Raw genomic sequence first — 15,181 nt, forward strand, 5'->3', positions numbered from 1 at the left:
CCGCACGGAAGCACCGCTCCCAGCTTGATCTCCGTGGGGCTGAACTCCAGCCGTGGCTCCAGACCCTGTCCTGAGATGTGCAGCACGAGGAGCTGGCTGTTCCCACGAACGTTGATCTTCAGCTCGGTTTTGTAGGACTTCTGAAAAGAGAAAAGTGCCGAGAACTTGTCCATGAAGTCCTAGGTGACAGGACCCCAAATACAAGCCTTGCTCAAGGGTCAGGGGTGTTATCAGTCCCTCCAGGGGGAACGGAAACCCAGATCTTTACTTATGGTAGGGCCTACAGCATCTGTGTCCTTGGCTCTGAGTAACTGGGACAAATCCTGGTGTGCAGTGTAACTGGGTATTTGGGTATGAAGTGGATGTAAAATGGATTATCAGATGTTCTCCCCTAGTCATGGAGGAGCAGACGAGAAGGGCCCTCAGTCCTGGTACTGCTGCATCAGGCAAACACCAGCTCCATGAGAGAGGCAGATGAGCTCTGGCTGGCTAGAAATAAAGGTCGTCTTCTCTGCTCAGTGTTTGGCTCTGGTCAAAGCCTGACACAAGATGGTTGGTTACATCCGTCGAGCAATGAAAAGATCCCTGGGACTGTTCTTGGGCACGGAAGCACTTGTGTCCCTCCTGTTACACCCTGTCAGTTTCCAAGTCCCAGTGGCCACATGCAAAGGGCTTTTGGGAATGCTCCATCCTTGAAGTCGACTCCCCAGCTGCACGGCAATGTGCAGGCAGGCTGGGCCAGAGCCCCAGGGACTGCTGGCAGCACACCACTACAGGTGACTGTCCTGCCGTGCCCAGGAAGGTGTCTGGTGGCTGTTTTGTCTGTTGGTGCCAGCAGCAGGATGAGCCAGCATTGGCCCTTCCGGGTTGATGCCCTGTGACTGTGCCAGCTGCTCTGCACCCAGCGTCGCAGGCTGCAAATACAACCAGGCAAGGGGGAGGACGAGGCAGTCAGGCAGATCTCCCCCATGGGCAGAGAGGCAGCCACAGCACAGTGCCCTGATGTTCCCTGGGAGGATTTCAAGGCGCCTCTCAGAAGGGTGTGCTGCAGGGGAAACTGAGGCCCAGTGAGTGCAGGGCTTCCAGAAAGCTGCTCGTGGAGGAAGAGCTCATCTGCCACTCCCTGTGTTGGGCTCTCCTTACCACCCTGCCCTGACAGAGCTCCTGGGGCGACAGCTGCCAATCTCACCTCTTCCAGGGGGGAAAACTGGATCTGCAGGTCACACCACTCTCTACCATAGAGGGTTCCCTCCCGGGCCTTCCACTGAAAGACACGGGAATCATCCTTCGCAGCCTGGAGCTCCTTCTGACGCACGGCCGGTGTCAAACGTTTGTCCACCTGAGCACAGAAACCAGTCGTGTGAGGTCTCCTCGGTCTGAGAGGACAGAGCCTCGGTTCCTGGAGTGCTCCGAGATCCTGTCCCGGTGCTGAGAGCACCCACAGCAAACCTGGCGTGGCCCCCACGGTCTAGAACTGGAGGGACAACCTGCAGGCAGGGCAAGCAGATGGGGAGCCACCGCCCTGTCCTCAGAGGAGGAGGAGGAATGGGTGAGGATGGCAGGGAAGCAAAGCATCAGCCAATGGAACAGGTCCAGGCAAAGCAGCCTTGATCTGGACCCTCAAAAGCTTCCTCAAACACACTGTAGCCCAAGTGCTCAGGCAGCCACAGGCACAGAAAAGGCAGGAGGTGCAAAGAAAACCCAACATTCCGTGTTCCATTTCCCTGTGCTTTACCTTCTTGGCAGGTTTGTTGACAGTGAGGAACCATTCACAGGGCGCGCTGAACCAGTTGTAAAGCCGGACTGTTTCACACCAGCACTGCCCAACCTGGACATCGGGGAACTGGAGTCTGTTCCTGGAGAGGCTGAGCAGCAGCTGAATCACAGTGGCACGGAGGCGGATGTGCAGTGTGGGGCCTTTCTCTACCTGGAGAAAGACAGAGTTCAGCTGAGAGTCCAGGCGACACGTGCTGCTGTGCCCAGCCTGCTGCCTGCCCCAAAAGCTGCGGTACCTTGATGGGCAGGAGCACATCCACCTTTCCCATGGGCAGGTTGGCACTTGCAAAGTTCACTTGAAACCGTTTGCTGGTGCCATAGATCAGGAACTCCACGGGCTCCAGGTATATGCTGAAACCTTGAACAGATGAAAACAAAGCAGCTGAGATACACAAGCAACACAAAACGTGTCATAAGCATGTTAAGGCCATACGAGAGCCCTGCTGGGAGCCCTGGGAAAAACCCCACGCTGTGCTGTTCCCAGGACAGAAACTTAGAGGAGACACCTGAGCAGCCCTCAGACACAGCGAGCCACTCTGTGATGGAAGTGCAGATTTGCCTCCAGGCCTCTTTTGGAAGCCTACTTTGATCCACCAGAGGATCAAACAGGCTGTTTCCTCAATAAAGGCCGAACACAAGAGCTGTGACAGCGTGAACTCCAGACAAAGCACTTTCCAACCACAACAGATCCCATCTGTCTGCAACACCCCCAGAGCGCCCAAAGAAACTTGATGCTGATGGGAACTGAAGGCAGAAGATGCTGGCAGGTGAGGAGGGTAATCAGCCCATCAGGCCCCTGCAGGGAAGCATCAGGGCAGCCCCAGGCAGGCCAGGTCCCTGGGCACGGCTGGCCAGGAGAATTCTGGCCCTGAAGCTCCCAGCAGGGGCACTGGGAGGAAGAAGCTCAAAAAACCTCCCCACGTGCAGTGGCTTAAGCCAATCTGTCTGAGACAGCTCCCTGCAGCCCACGGGAAGCCTCTCCAGCACTGGTTACCTGTGTCACGCAGGGCACGTTCATTGGCCTGGACGGCCACTGGGTACCTCCAGGTGTTGGTGATCTTCACAGTGCAGCTTTTACTGTAACCCTGAACAACAGTGCCCATGTCCAGGATGTACTCGGGCAGCTCAACTCTGGAAGGAGGAGTAAGGACAGTCCTTAAACAACAGCATGGCCACACCTTCAAGTAGATGGAAGATTCAAATAAAGTGGACATTTCTGTACTCACTGCTGTAAAAACTCAACTCAAGCCTATAAAACCCAAGGCCTGACCACCTGGGAATGACTTTGGGAAGTTACGGGGAGTGCAGGTCCTAGGTTTCATCAGCTTCCAATGGGACCCGAAAATAAAATTATTTTTCAATGGACTCTGGTCACAACTCCTCTGCTACAAAAAGCCCATGTAGGTAAATCCACTGGACCTCCAGTGGTCTCAGTGAAAACGCTTGTCCTGGTGCACAGCCCAAGCCTGAAATTGCTTCCGAGCCTTGGAATAAGATTTGCACAGGAAAACTTCACTGCTCACATGAAGGATCTGTTTTGCAAAGCATCTTCTTCCTGAACTGGAGCCTCCCATGCCCAGGCAGCATCATGAAGGAGCAAAGGGAAGGACCAAGTTACCCAGATAAGCCCTGCCAGCCCAGCAGCATCAAAGCCACCTTTTGCTTAGGGGGCTCTGTCAGTCAGAACCAAGAGAACAGCTTGGAGTTCTCTTTCTGAGCTGGTCAGCAGGGACAGTGTCTGTGCTGTCTGGAAGGGCTTGATGGTCTGCACTGGGCCCTCGCAGCTCTAAGAACAGGACCTTGCACCTGTGGGGAGCTGAGCAGCTCCAAAGCTCAGCGCGGCGCTGGGGAAGGGAGGACAGTCAGCTGCTCACGAGCTATTGCTGCCACAGCTACTGGGATCAGACCCAATCTGAAGTGCCCACTGTTGCCAGCTCTGCATGCACAAGGAGCTCTCAGGAGCAGGGGACACTGCTGGCTGTTGCCCTCAGGGCACCTGCAGAGAGGGAACAGGAGTCCCTACTCACTTGACAAGCTTCTGAGGAATGCTCTTGTCAAAGACAGTGTCCTCTGGGGGGCAGGAGATGAGGGTTGGCTGCAGCTCCAGAGCATTCTCCTTTATCAGCATCTGCTCCATCTCCATCCTCAGCCAAGTGTTTGCCTGAGGGAAGGGAAGGCAGTGGCTGGTTAGCAAAGGCCCTTCCCAAGGCCCAGGCTTGTGTCTAAAGAGGATCCCACCCTGCTCTTGTTGAAAGGGGGAATGGGGTCCTCCTGGCTGCTCAGTGTCACATTCTGCTCTCCTAGCCAGGACCTTCTCTCCAGGGAAATAACTGCAGCATCTGTGCCTTCCCACCCACTGCTAGAAAAGCTGATCTGGCCAGACAGACAAGCTAGCAGCCTTCCAGAGCTTCAAGTATTTGCCTGTCCCCAACCAGTGCCAAAGCAGCTTGGACAAAAGCTGTCTTGAAAAGGGAACCCCGTCCAAGCTGCTGCCTCTTGGAGTTGAGTACTGCCAGCACAGTCCCAGGGCACAGTCAGGCTGCTGCTACTAAGGTCTGTAAACCTGCTAGGGCTTGATTTGGGAGCAACAAACTCCCCAGCAAGGGGAGTAGCCAGGAAGCTTGGTACATCTCCAGGAGAGACCACGACCAGAGGTGGGGCAACGCTGAGCTGATGAATGTTTGTGGTCAGGTGTGGGCAGGGAGGTGCCAAGTGCCAGCAGGGCACTGAGAAGCTGTTGTGGGGTGTTGTGGGGTGCCAGGGCCTCAAGTGACATGGGGAGGGTGGCATGTGCCAAATGGGACTGCAGCTGTTCCTACCACAATGCCAGGGCCCTTCGCGTGTCGCTTCCTGATTTGAGCCTTCCTCCAAACACTTACTTTCTTGTCCTGCTTGTCTTTTTTCAGCTTTTCTTTCGCCTGTTTCAATAGCCTCTCGTATTTTTCACTTCCTGAAGGAAGAAAACATTCACAAATAGAAGTGTGGGTGCAGTGCCAATGCCATTGAAGCTGAGAAGTCCCACTCCCCCGAATGCTGGTCTCTCCCAGAAACAACCCATCAATGGAAAGCCACTTCTGGAAAGTGGATGCTGCTGCTCATCTCTGAATCCTCACGTTCACTCCCACCCATCTTCCTCCCCACAGAGGAGCATCTCATCCCCTGCAGTGTCATGCAAATCCATCCCTGCCAAAAGCCCTGCCAGTCTCTCTTACAGCTTTCCCAAGCTTTTCTGTCTAGCCATCTTTCCAGGCCTCTGACGGAAGTGCTGGCAAGAGCTGCAGGATGGTTACTTGGACAAAGCCTACATGTGCTTGTCTGCTCAAGACTCAGGAAGCAACCAGAGGGGTGAGTGTTGGTCTGGCAGCCCTGCAACCTCCAGGCTTGGTGGAGATGGGTGTGAGCTGCCCTCTGGGCATTACAGCCAGGAAAACCCCAGTGGGGACTTTGCTGGGGAGCAGACGGGCAGTGCTCACCTCTGATGCTCCAGGGCAGGTCCAGACAGATCCCAGCAAAGATCGCCTCTCCTTTCAGGGAGATTTCTACCGGTTTCAGGTGACCCACTTGAACCTGGAAAGTCCTGCAGAAGACTCCTGGCACTCCTGGCAGGTAATAGAGCTTCAGCACCTGCTCCTTGCCAGGTTCAATGGAAGCCTGCAAGGGACAGGAGAAGAGGGAGGCAGTGCATCAAAGAGGGTGTGATGGAGGAAGGCTCAGGCCACAGACAGGCTGAGAAGATAGTTTCTCTCTGGAAAAAAATGTCAGACCACATCACCTTCTACCTTCCTCGTGCCCAAAAGCCCAAGCCTCCAAGGCGAGGGTGCAGAGGGTGCAGTGTGTCCTTCCCAGGGCTCCTAAGGCTGCACCCCCAGCAGAGCCTGCCCTGTGCTCAGCGTGAGCACGGCTCTGCTGCTAACGGGGTTTGCCCTCTGCCAGCGAGAGCCAGGCTGAACAGGTGAGAGCTCTTTTGCCACCACTGGGGAAGAGGAGCGAAGCGCCCACACTCTCAGCCCGGCCAGCAGCTCCTGCCACCCCTTGTAGGAGACAGGCAGGAAGAAATGGGAAAGCCAATCGGCTTCCTCTTCCCATGGCAAAGAGGGACAAAGACAGGAACACTGCTTCACCTCAAAGACATCCAGGCAGCACTGAGAAGCTGGGACAGTGGTGGGATGCTCCAAATTCCTCTCTTGGCTCTTCCAGCCCTGCTCCTCCCTGGCCCCCTCACTGCCCCACAAAGCTGCTCCAGAGCAGCACAGCTGGGGGGAGGGAAGGACCAGCACAGGGGTTGTGACACTTTCTGGCAGAGCAGCTTCAAGCCCAAGCAAGGAATATGTAAGTGCTGCTTAGTCCTGTCTGATCCCACAGCTGGGGTAAGGTGACCCTCAGAAGAGCCTCAGTGCCAGCACAGCCACAGAGCTCAGCAGTCGGGGGCCAAGGAGTGACCAAAGTGCTCGTGCCTCCCACCGGTGGCTGCCCTGGGATGGCAGAGCCACTTGCCAGCCAAGGCCACGGGGCAGTCTGTTAGGATGGCACTTGCTTGACCTTCTCTGCCCCCAGCAGCAATTGCTTACAGCCCGGTCTCTTCTTATGGCTGGGTTTGGTTTTATTTGCCCCCCTTTTTTCTCTTTAACCCTCTCCTTGGCCACCTGACACAGGGCTGGGTCAGTCAATTGTGCCACTCACTGTGCTGGGCAGGACCATGAGCACACCAGGCAGAGGCTTGTCTGCAGTGCCAGTGCTGGGGCTCTGCACCACGTAGGTGAATCCGACCTTCCCGTCGTTCCGCAGGGTGACCTCGGCTCTGGTGACTTCGTTAAAGAGCTGGAGAGGACAGAGGAGTGGGAAGTTACAGACACAGGCCTGCTGCTGAGAATCTATTTCCTCTTTCATGGAGTTGAAAGCAGACACACCACAGGAGCAGGGACTGGGAACGAGCTACGGGCACTTGGGAACGTGGGGAACCCCCAGGCACAGGGACCTGCACAGGAACAGAGTTCTGGCAGCACGCAGAGGGGCAGGAACAACCATGGGAGGGCCAATAAGAAATGAAGCAGGGGACACGGGCCCTCTGCACTCTGAGGGGTCACCAACAGCCAGGAGAAACAAAGGAGGTGGCATCGAGGCTTTCCAGAAGAAAAGGCGCCTGCATGCAAATACTGGCAAGCAACACACCAGCCAAAAGGGAGACAGACGGGGCACCAAGACAGGGACAGCAGCTGGAAAGACCTGTGGACTTTTAACTGAGAAGTAGGAAAGTGGGGATTATTCTGGGACATTCTCTCCAACTGCAGTGACTGGAAGCCCAACCGGGTTATTTTGTGGATTAAGCAAGAGCATTAAACAAGAGCATCTCACTGGAGCTCAGGCTTTAGGAGTGGATCAGCAGAGGGATGTCTCAGGGACGTGTCCCTCTGGACATCCCCACTGGGATCCTGCTTGCTCCAGGAGGCAGCATTAGGCACCCTGAAGAGAAGGAATTCCCAACATTCTAGAGGGGGGTGGAGACAGCCATTGCAAAGCAGTCTGGATGCCAGACAAATCCCTCCAAGGTTGTGCTTCCAAGCCCCAGAGCCAACAAAGGAGCTGGGAAGGGGAGGGAGCCCTGGGCCGGGCTGGGCAGCAACCTGCTGGTGATGGTCCCAAGGCAGCAGCTCTGCCAGGAGAAGGGGTGGTACCTGCAGCCCACAGTTGATCTCCTCGATGCTCAGGTGGTAGGTGAGGACCGAAGTCTCTCCCCTCAGCTCCACCTCGTAGGTCGGGCCTCCCTCCACCCGGCACAGCGCTGTGACACGGGCGATGATGTTGGCATGGCCAAAGAAGGTGAAGGGCACCTGCTGGCTCTTGCCTGGCTGCAGCACACCGGACACCGGCTGGACACCAAAAACCTGCAGGAGGGGAGGAGGGATCGAGTCGTTGAGCGTGGAAATGGGTGCAGAAGAGCAGCCGTGGCTTGGAGCAAAGCACAACCGTAGCTGGAGGGGCCTATTCCTCAAACACCAGCCAGAAGCATCCTAATCTCATCCTGCCTCCATGCCACTGACCAGTGGAGGGAGCATGGCCAAAGTCTTCTGCCATACTCACTGCTCAATGCATTAATTAATACCAGACATTAAAGTAAACTGGGATGTCTCCTGGCAGCAAGACATTCTCTCTGCTGCAGAACTTGCCTTTAAAACCGGTTTTTACTGCCTTCAGAAAAGCAGGAGACTCAGAGGTGAGAGCTCTTGGAGCTGAGGGGAAGACTCCAGCCCAGCTCATCTGACTCCTGAGGCTTTTCCCTCTCTCTCTGACTTACAGGCTGCTCACCAAAAGCTCCTGAAAAATATCCTGTTGAGTACCTGATGAGGTACCAGGGGAGCAATGCCCTCCCTGGGTGCTGCAGAGGGAGTTCTGTAGCTCTGGGGGCAACAGACCTGCTTGCCACGCTGAAAACGTGCAAGCGAGAGAGATTCCCACTCACCTCCTCCGCTCTGAAGCCAGGGGCCTCTGCCTCCGCCGACTGCCCAGACCCCTTCGTCTCCACTGAGCTCCGAGGCCCTGCAGCAGTGGATGGTGGCACCTGGAAGACAAGGCACTTTCCATTCCAGGACACAGCCACCTTGCCAAGTCTCACTCTATAAAGGGCAGCTCTGGGGCCGTCACTGCAATGCCGGCTCATGGGTGAAGGCAGAGACCTGAAAACGGGTGCTCTAGCTGGGTTGGGAAGGGGGTACATGGAGATCAGGATTTGGCACGGTTTGCTACAGGAAGGAAACTGGGAGCCTTCTCATCATGATGCAGAAAAGCCTCATTTTACATTGTAAAGAAAACAAGCCAAAAAATCCCCAACTCAGCATAGGTCTGTAGGATCAGAGTGGGCTTCTTCAAAGAAAAGTATCCTATTTCTCCCTCCCCAGACACCCCATGTCCAGCCACTGGCCCTGCTGCCCAGCCCACTCTCAGGGCACAGAACAGCAGGGCAGCAAAAGGGGAGGTCAGCATGAGCACGGCTTTTTGGTGGCAAGCTGGGGAAGGCAACACAAGTGGCAGGTGCACAAGAAAACCCACCTTTGCTTCCGGGGAGGCCTCTGAATGTGATGACTTTTGGGAAGAGTCCTGCTTTGTTTCCAGAGAGTTCTCTGGATGTGGTGACTGTTCAGGAGAATCGTCCTCTGTTTCCAGGGAGCCCTCTGAATCCAATGACTCTTCAGAAGAATCCCATTCTGTTTCCAGGGAGTTCTCTGAATCCGATGACTCTTGGGAAGAATTCTGTTCTGTTTCCAGGCAGTTTGCTGAATGTGATGATTGTTGGGAAGAGTCCTGTGCTGCTTCCAGGGCTTTGGCTGGCTCCCGCACACTTCCAGGCCTGAAGTACCTCCTTGAATAACGCCCACACTCAACACAGCCGAACCTGGCCATTTGTGGTTGGGGTCTGAATCTAGGTGGGGAAGGTATGAACCTGGAAAACAACATAACCATGATCGCGGACCTGCAGTGGGAGGGAGGGACACCTGCACGAGCAATTCCTCGTCAGGATGCAGCCCCTGGGTGGGTGCAGGTGTGATGAGCTCAGAAAGGGGGTGTCTCAGAAAAGGAGAAGGAAGGGGAAGGTAGCAAGATGTTCAGCATCAGCTCAGGTGCTAACTAGCTCTTTCTGTGACGTAATTTGGGACTTTCTGGGCATCCTCCAGCACTTCCAGGCCAAGGCTGGGAATGCAGAGAAGGTAGCAAGGAGCAGAGAGCAGTTTCTCTGCTCGCAGAGAGGACCCATCCCAAAGCAGAGGGGCCAAAGGGCTGTGAAAGTGCCTCCACCAGCACTGTGGAGGCGGGACTAGGAGCCCTTCACCAAGGTGGTCACTGCCTCACGCCACAGAGGTCTGAGAAAGCAGATTTCCCTACCAGCTTTCCTTCCCAGAGGAAACCAGGAGGGGGACTACAGCAGCACCAAACTCATGGAAAACGCCTATTCCCTGAGCATCCAGCCTGAGCACGGCTGGTCGGTGTTATTTCCACAAGGGAAAGTCAAAAGCAGTTTGTCAGATGCCAGGCAAACAGCTTTGGTCTTTGCAAAGTACAAACAGGACACCAGAGCTTCCAGGAGAGGGCAAAGGTGCACATACCCTGTCAGGTACTCCTTGCTGTTCACCCGGAATGACCAGTGGTAGTGGGCAGGAATTGGGCTGCAGTTGGTCATCTCCAGGGAACGCACTTGTTTTGCGCCATTCGCGATGCAACCGAAGTCCAGCGCTTTGGTCGGGATACGGAGATTCGGGAAGTAGACCTCCCCCCAAACGGTGATCTCTTCCTCATGAGGATGTTCCACCAGCTGGATCTTCATAGTCTTCTCTGCTACCCAGCTGATCGGATCCTTTTCATAGGCTGGGTTAAAGCCGATGGAGAGATGAAGTTCCTGCCCTGCCTCCATCTTCACAGGCTGCAAGGAGACAAGGAGTGTCAGTCACCCACACGATGAAGTCCCAAGGTCTGACAGCACAAAACCGTAAACGCTCCAAGTGTGACCCCAGCACGGCCTTCCCAGTCCACCCTTCAGTTCTTTACAAGGGAGGCTCTGACTGCAAGCACCACACTCCGGTGGGGGATTCTCAGGCTCCTGTTTCTGTGCTCAGCAGCAATACAAGAGGATGGCTGCTGGAGAGCTGGGGTGCTCTCCAGGAGACACCTCTGCTGCATGGCTTGCCCACACCTGGCTGCCTGCTCCCTTCCCCTTGTATCTTAAGAGCCAGGAGGGATCTTTCCAATTCAGATGAGTTTTTGCTTCCTTCAGCAGCTCTGCTGACTCAGTTCACAGTTCAGGCCAGTCCACTGCTGACTCTATGGAATAAACTTCTTGACTCGAGGACCTCCCAACAGAAGGGCACCACCACAGCCCTCCCTCTTCAAAGCCCACTGGCAGGAGGGTCTTTGGCTGCTCACCTGGGCCCCTGCAGGGAGGGGCTGATGGTCTGCATCACAGATTAGGAACGGCTGCTCCAAGTCCAGCAAAAGGTGGAATGGCAGGCAGCAGGTGTTTTTTAAAGATAGAGGCTTGTACTGAAGAGTCAGGACATCATCGGGGTGCTACAGAAACAGGAGACAAGGAAAAACAACCTCAAGGAATCACAGACCTCCTTCCCCTTCCAACGCATTTCACATTTTTCAACCTCAGAAGTGCATATATCTCTATTTACTCTTTTTCTTTGATTCTAAACCTTCCAGGACATTTTTCTCTAGAGCTGATTCTTTACATGTTTCGAAACCCCAGCCTCCCCTGGGAGACAAGGAAACACTTCCATGAACAGAGGAGGGAATAGGCTCCTGAGAGGAGGCAGCTGCTTGAACAAGATCAAAGGCAGAAAGTGACCCCAGAACGTTTGTCTCCAGTTTTGTCTCCTCTCTTGGGCAGAACAGCACAAGATGATCTTCCCTCACATACAGTCATTTCTCACAGCCTTATTGGCTCCAGCAGCCTCCTAGAAGCAGTGATGCCAGCCAGAAGAGAAAAGCAAGCAGGATTTGGCCCTTCGTGGAGATCCTGCAGCAGCCCAAGGTCAGCTTTGAACATTCCATGAACATGTGGCCAGCCAGAAACCTCAACAGTCCCTCTGCAATGTGTGTCCTGCTGCCTCTGCCACAGGCACATGGTGTCTATAACCTCCAAGCTATGATCAGCCTAAGCTCCTTCTTCTTGTTTGTGCATTGTGGTGGGCTTCTTGCACGGGGCAGAGAAACCAGAGTTTGGGAAACTAGTTCTGGATGTACTGATATCAAACAGCTGCAGCGCCAGAGCACTCCATAAATCAGTGTGGCATCAAGCAGAGCACAAGCAGGCATCAGGGAGAGCTGAAAAGCTGCTCATTACATCCAAACTGCCCGTTCCCAGAATTCGGTGCTTCCGGGGAAGCCTGGTAACCTGAGGAGAGACCCGAAACCACAGAAACTAAAAAATGCAACATTTTTGTTTCCCTGAAGCCAGAGCTTCCTTTAGAAACATGTTGTTATGCTCAGGGAATGATGATGCAGAAGTTGGGATCCAGAGACTAAAGGGCACCTGCTTTGCCTCGGTGGCATCATCACTGCAGCTGCAGGACGTGTGTGGGTCCTTAGAAGCAGGTGAGGCTTGGGGAAATGCACAGAGCTGTACCATAGAGCTATACCATAGAGCATCCATGCCAACAGCAGAGAAGGCAAAGACACACAGCAGATGACAGGTTTTTCCTCATCAGCCTGAGGAATTCACAGGAATCTCTGGTTTTCCCAGCTTCCCTACTTCACCGTGCGTTGGAGGATCCTCAAAAACCTCCCTTGACAGTGAGCACAGAAACTGGCATTTCTCTCCAGGTGGCCACGGTCCCCCTCAGCAGTGCGGCTGGAGCCACAATTCTACTTTGAGGAAGCTAAAAACCAGTCTCATCTCCAAAAACATCCTCACTTACCTTACAAAGTGCCTCAGGAAGGGTAAAGAGGGCTGTTAACACAAGCACATCCCCCCCCCACGAGCTCTCTCCCTGAGCCATGCTGTTAAATGCCAGGATGCAATCCAGAGACTTACCTTCTCCACACGGAAAGTGATTGCCTTGGATGATATTTGCACAGCGGGAGAAATGAACTTGCAGGTGACCTTTGTCTTGATTATCTCTTTCTTTGTTATCTCTGGCTTCACGACTGTCTCACACACAAGCTTCTCCTCCACGTCCTGCATGCAAGAGTCACTTGTCACCAGTGCTGCTGGCAGGGTGTCCAGCAAATGCCCTGCGTTGGCTCCTCACCCCCCATGGGCCACAAAGTTACAGACACTGCCCCCTTTTCTTCCTGTGCTGCTGCAGCCTATTTCTTCTGTGCTCCAATGGCCCTAACACTGCACCCCAATAGCCACAAAAGGCACTCGTGAGACACTCCCTCCCTTCACAGGGCTTCTCTTTTACTCTCTGCTTACTCCAGAGAAACCACTTGGCACTTGCTTAATTCACTTTCTGCTTGGGCTCCTGCTTTAAGTGTAACCTATTTTCTCTGCCCTTCCTTTGTGCCTCAGCAGGTGACACTGGTAACCCCCTGTTTGCCCCCAAGAAGCAATACTTCCTTCAGCCCGTATTTTGGGATCAGCATTGGGGTTTGGTAGCTATGGAATCACAAAAAAGCCTTAGCAACCGATGGTGGCCAGCAAGGAAAGCCACTGGTGCTGCCATGGAAACCTGTAGCCTTAAACACTGTCTTGAAGGCCCTTGCTCATTTGCCCAGGCAAATGTCAAGGGGCTGCAGGAGAAGCCCCAGTGCAGGGGACCTGATGGGGAAGGCTCAGCCCTTGGCAGGGACCTCACCTGGACAGTGCTGGAGAAGCCTTCCAGCACCAGCTCCATAGTCTCGCCTGGCTGCAGATTCATACTCCGTGGCCGCAGCTTAAATACGGGGGTGGTGTGTCTCTGGGAAGCGTTTTTGCCCTTGGTGACACAGAGGGCAGGGAGAGGATGACGCTGTCGAAAGGGGCTGAAACCTTCTGTGCCCCAGTACAGCCGCTGGAACTGACGCCCCTTGTTTGTCACGTTGAACCGGAAAACGCAGGGAACGAGGCTGGAGGAGAAGCAGAGATGGAAAAGGTCATGGGAGCTGCTATTTCCCTGCAGTCAAGTGCTCTTAGTGAGCAATCTGAAGCGTTAATAGCTTGGAGACCATCTTCCCTTCCCGCTCTTAATGTGGACCAGAAACAATGTCTGATGCCCTTCTGATGTCGTTATTGCAAAGAGTAAGAGGTTTACACTGGTAATGTAGTATTTCCACAGCTTCCCTCAGCACAAGAGACTTCCTTCGTCACCATGGGCTTTTTCCCTCACCATCCTGGGCTTCCCTTAATGGATGCAGACTGAAACCATCACTTTGAGAACACTTCACCACCGAGAAGGCCACAAGAAGAGCATCAATGGGATGCCATTGGAATCCATGCAGCGGTGATATTTTCTCTACTTAATCTGTCTCTTTGTCATTCTCTTTCTCTCCCCCTTTCTCTCTTTTTCCCATTTCTTTTTATCTCTCTCTTCCTCACATTTACTGTTAAATAAAAACCCGTACTATTAACTTTGGCACACGGTCTCGCTTGCCCCTTAATTCGGGCAGAGGCGTCTCTCTAATGATTTAAGGAACCTGAGCATAACAACATGTTTCTAAAGGAAGCTCTGGCTTCAGGGAAACAAAGCCAGGGCCTGGAGCACTGTAAAAGATTTAGCCTGAAAGTCTACAGCATAACTGCTCCTTGCTGAGCCAAGAGGAGAGGCAGGAGTTAAGAGATCTCTTACTTGAACTGGGGTTCCAAATTCAGCTCCGGCGCAAACGGTTTGTCAATGGCAATTGTGGTGCCAGTGCCCACAGCCTGGATGGGGATGACACTGGTAAGGCTGTTCTCAATGAACAGCTTCATGCTGTCTTCAAATCTCCCTGTGTCACCCAGGTTTGCTGTGACAACCACCGGAACCTCAGCCTTGGCAGGGACCACTCCTTCCCTGGGTTCAATACTCCAGCATTTGCCATCCTGGAATACAAGGCAAACATGCATTTAGGATGGAAACCATGGACCTTGGTGACTTGTGGGGTGTGAGAAAAGGAACGACTACAGAGAGGAGGGTAAAAAGCGTAAAGCCTTCGTTTCCCTAAATCTAAACTACTGTGTCTGGGCAAGAGCAGAGCTTATACAACCTGTATTTTACCGGCCTTGAACCCATTTTAACAGACTTTTAAGTTTTGCCCAACCCAAGGGATGCTCCTCCTCAGGAGAATGTTATTCTCCCCCCAGTCTTTTCTTGGAGTGTATGCCAAGGGAAGCTACTTTCTCTCTTCTGGTTTCCCCACAGCAGAGCTGGGTTTTCACAAAGGCTCAAGGCTGCAGAAAACTGCCCTGTGGGCATGGCCCAGCCTTCCCACTCTGGTCCTCTGCTTTCTCATGGACTTCCCTCTGTGGATGGGGTAAGAAAGCTGCAAGCTGCCCTGGGGAGGGAGGCAAGGCCTTCCACTGGGACAGCTGTACAGACACAGCTCGGCAGGTCCCGGCCTGGGATGAGCATGCAAAAACTATTATCTCCATGCCAGCACCACCCATCCGAGGTGGCTTGCTCTCTGCAGGGGTGGAGAGCAGAACTTCATTGTGGAGTTGAAGAAAGCTGCCCTGGAAATCCCTCACTTGGAGGTTACATTTCCTCCTCAGACACCTGGGAAAGCAGCAAGTGGAAAACTCACTCTCCTCCTCCTTGGTCCAGGAGGCTGAGCCTGGACTCTCCCCCACCGCCTGCTGCTTTATCCACAGACACAACCACGCCCACCGTGTCGGGGCTGGCTTCAACCAGCTCCAGCAGTCCAGCCCACTCAGCAAGGAGGAGAACAAACCTCCCCCCAAGGCTATGGAGGCCACAGGCTCCAGAGGTGCACAATCCCTGCAGCTGTGTCTGTG

General features: G+C 54.0%; 1 protein-coding gene across 1 annotated transcript in view; it reads right to left on the reverse strand.

Moving 5' to 3' along the window:
* LOC127477602 (hydrocephalus-inducing protein homolog) overlaps window positions 1-15,181 on the reverse strand; it is a 27,101-nt gene continuing 11,920 nt past the window's right edge. The window contains exons 11-25 of the mRNA XM_051802108.1: window positions 14,037-14,269; window positions 13,068-13,317; window positions 12,302-12,445; window positions 10,687-10,830; window positions 9,873-10,186; window positions 8,821-9,211; window positions 8,234-8,332; window positions 7,449-7,658; window positions 6,457-6,594; window positions 5,250-5,427; window positions 4,596-4,726; window positions 3,804-3,937; window positions 2,771-2,907; window positions 1,190-1,339; window positions 1-140 (exon numbers count right to left, since the gene is read on the reverse strand). Coding sequence (XP_051658068.1) covers window positions 1,281-1,339; window positions 2,771-2,907; window positions 3,804-3,937; window positions 4,596-4,726; window positions 5,250-5,427; window positions 6,457-6,594; window positions 7,449-7,658; window positions 8,234-8,332; window positions 8,821-9,211; window positions 9,873-10,186; window positions 10,687-10,830; window positions 12,302-12,445; window positions 13,068-13,317; window positions 14,037-14,269 — 2,562 coding nt within the window. The 3' untranslated portion in view covers window positions 1-140; window positions 1,190-1,280. The remainder of the gene's footprint in view (window positions 141-1,189; window positions 1,340-2,770; window positions 2,908-3,803; window positions 3,938-4,595; window positions 4,727-5,249; window positions 5,428-6,456; window positions 6,595-7,448; window positions 7,659-8,233; window positions 8,333-8,820; window positions 9,212-9,872; window positions 10,187-10,686; window positions 10,831-12,301; window positions 12,446-13,067; window positions 13,318-14,036; window positions 14,270-15,181) is intronic.

The sequence above is a fragment of the Manacus candei genome, unplaced genomic scaffold, assembly GCF_025592945.1.
Source record: "Manacus candei isolate 608988 ecotype Guabito, Panama unplaced genomic scaffold, ASM2559294v1 h1tg000055l, whole genome shotgun sequence".
In the NCBI taxonomy this organism is placed as follows: Eukaryota; Metazoa; Chordata; class Aves; order Passeriformes; family Pipridae; genus Manacus; species Manacus candei.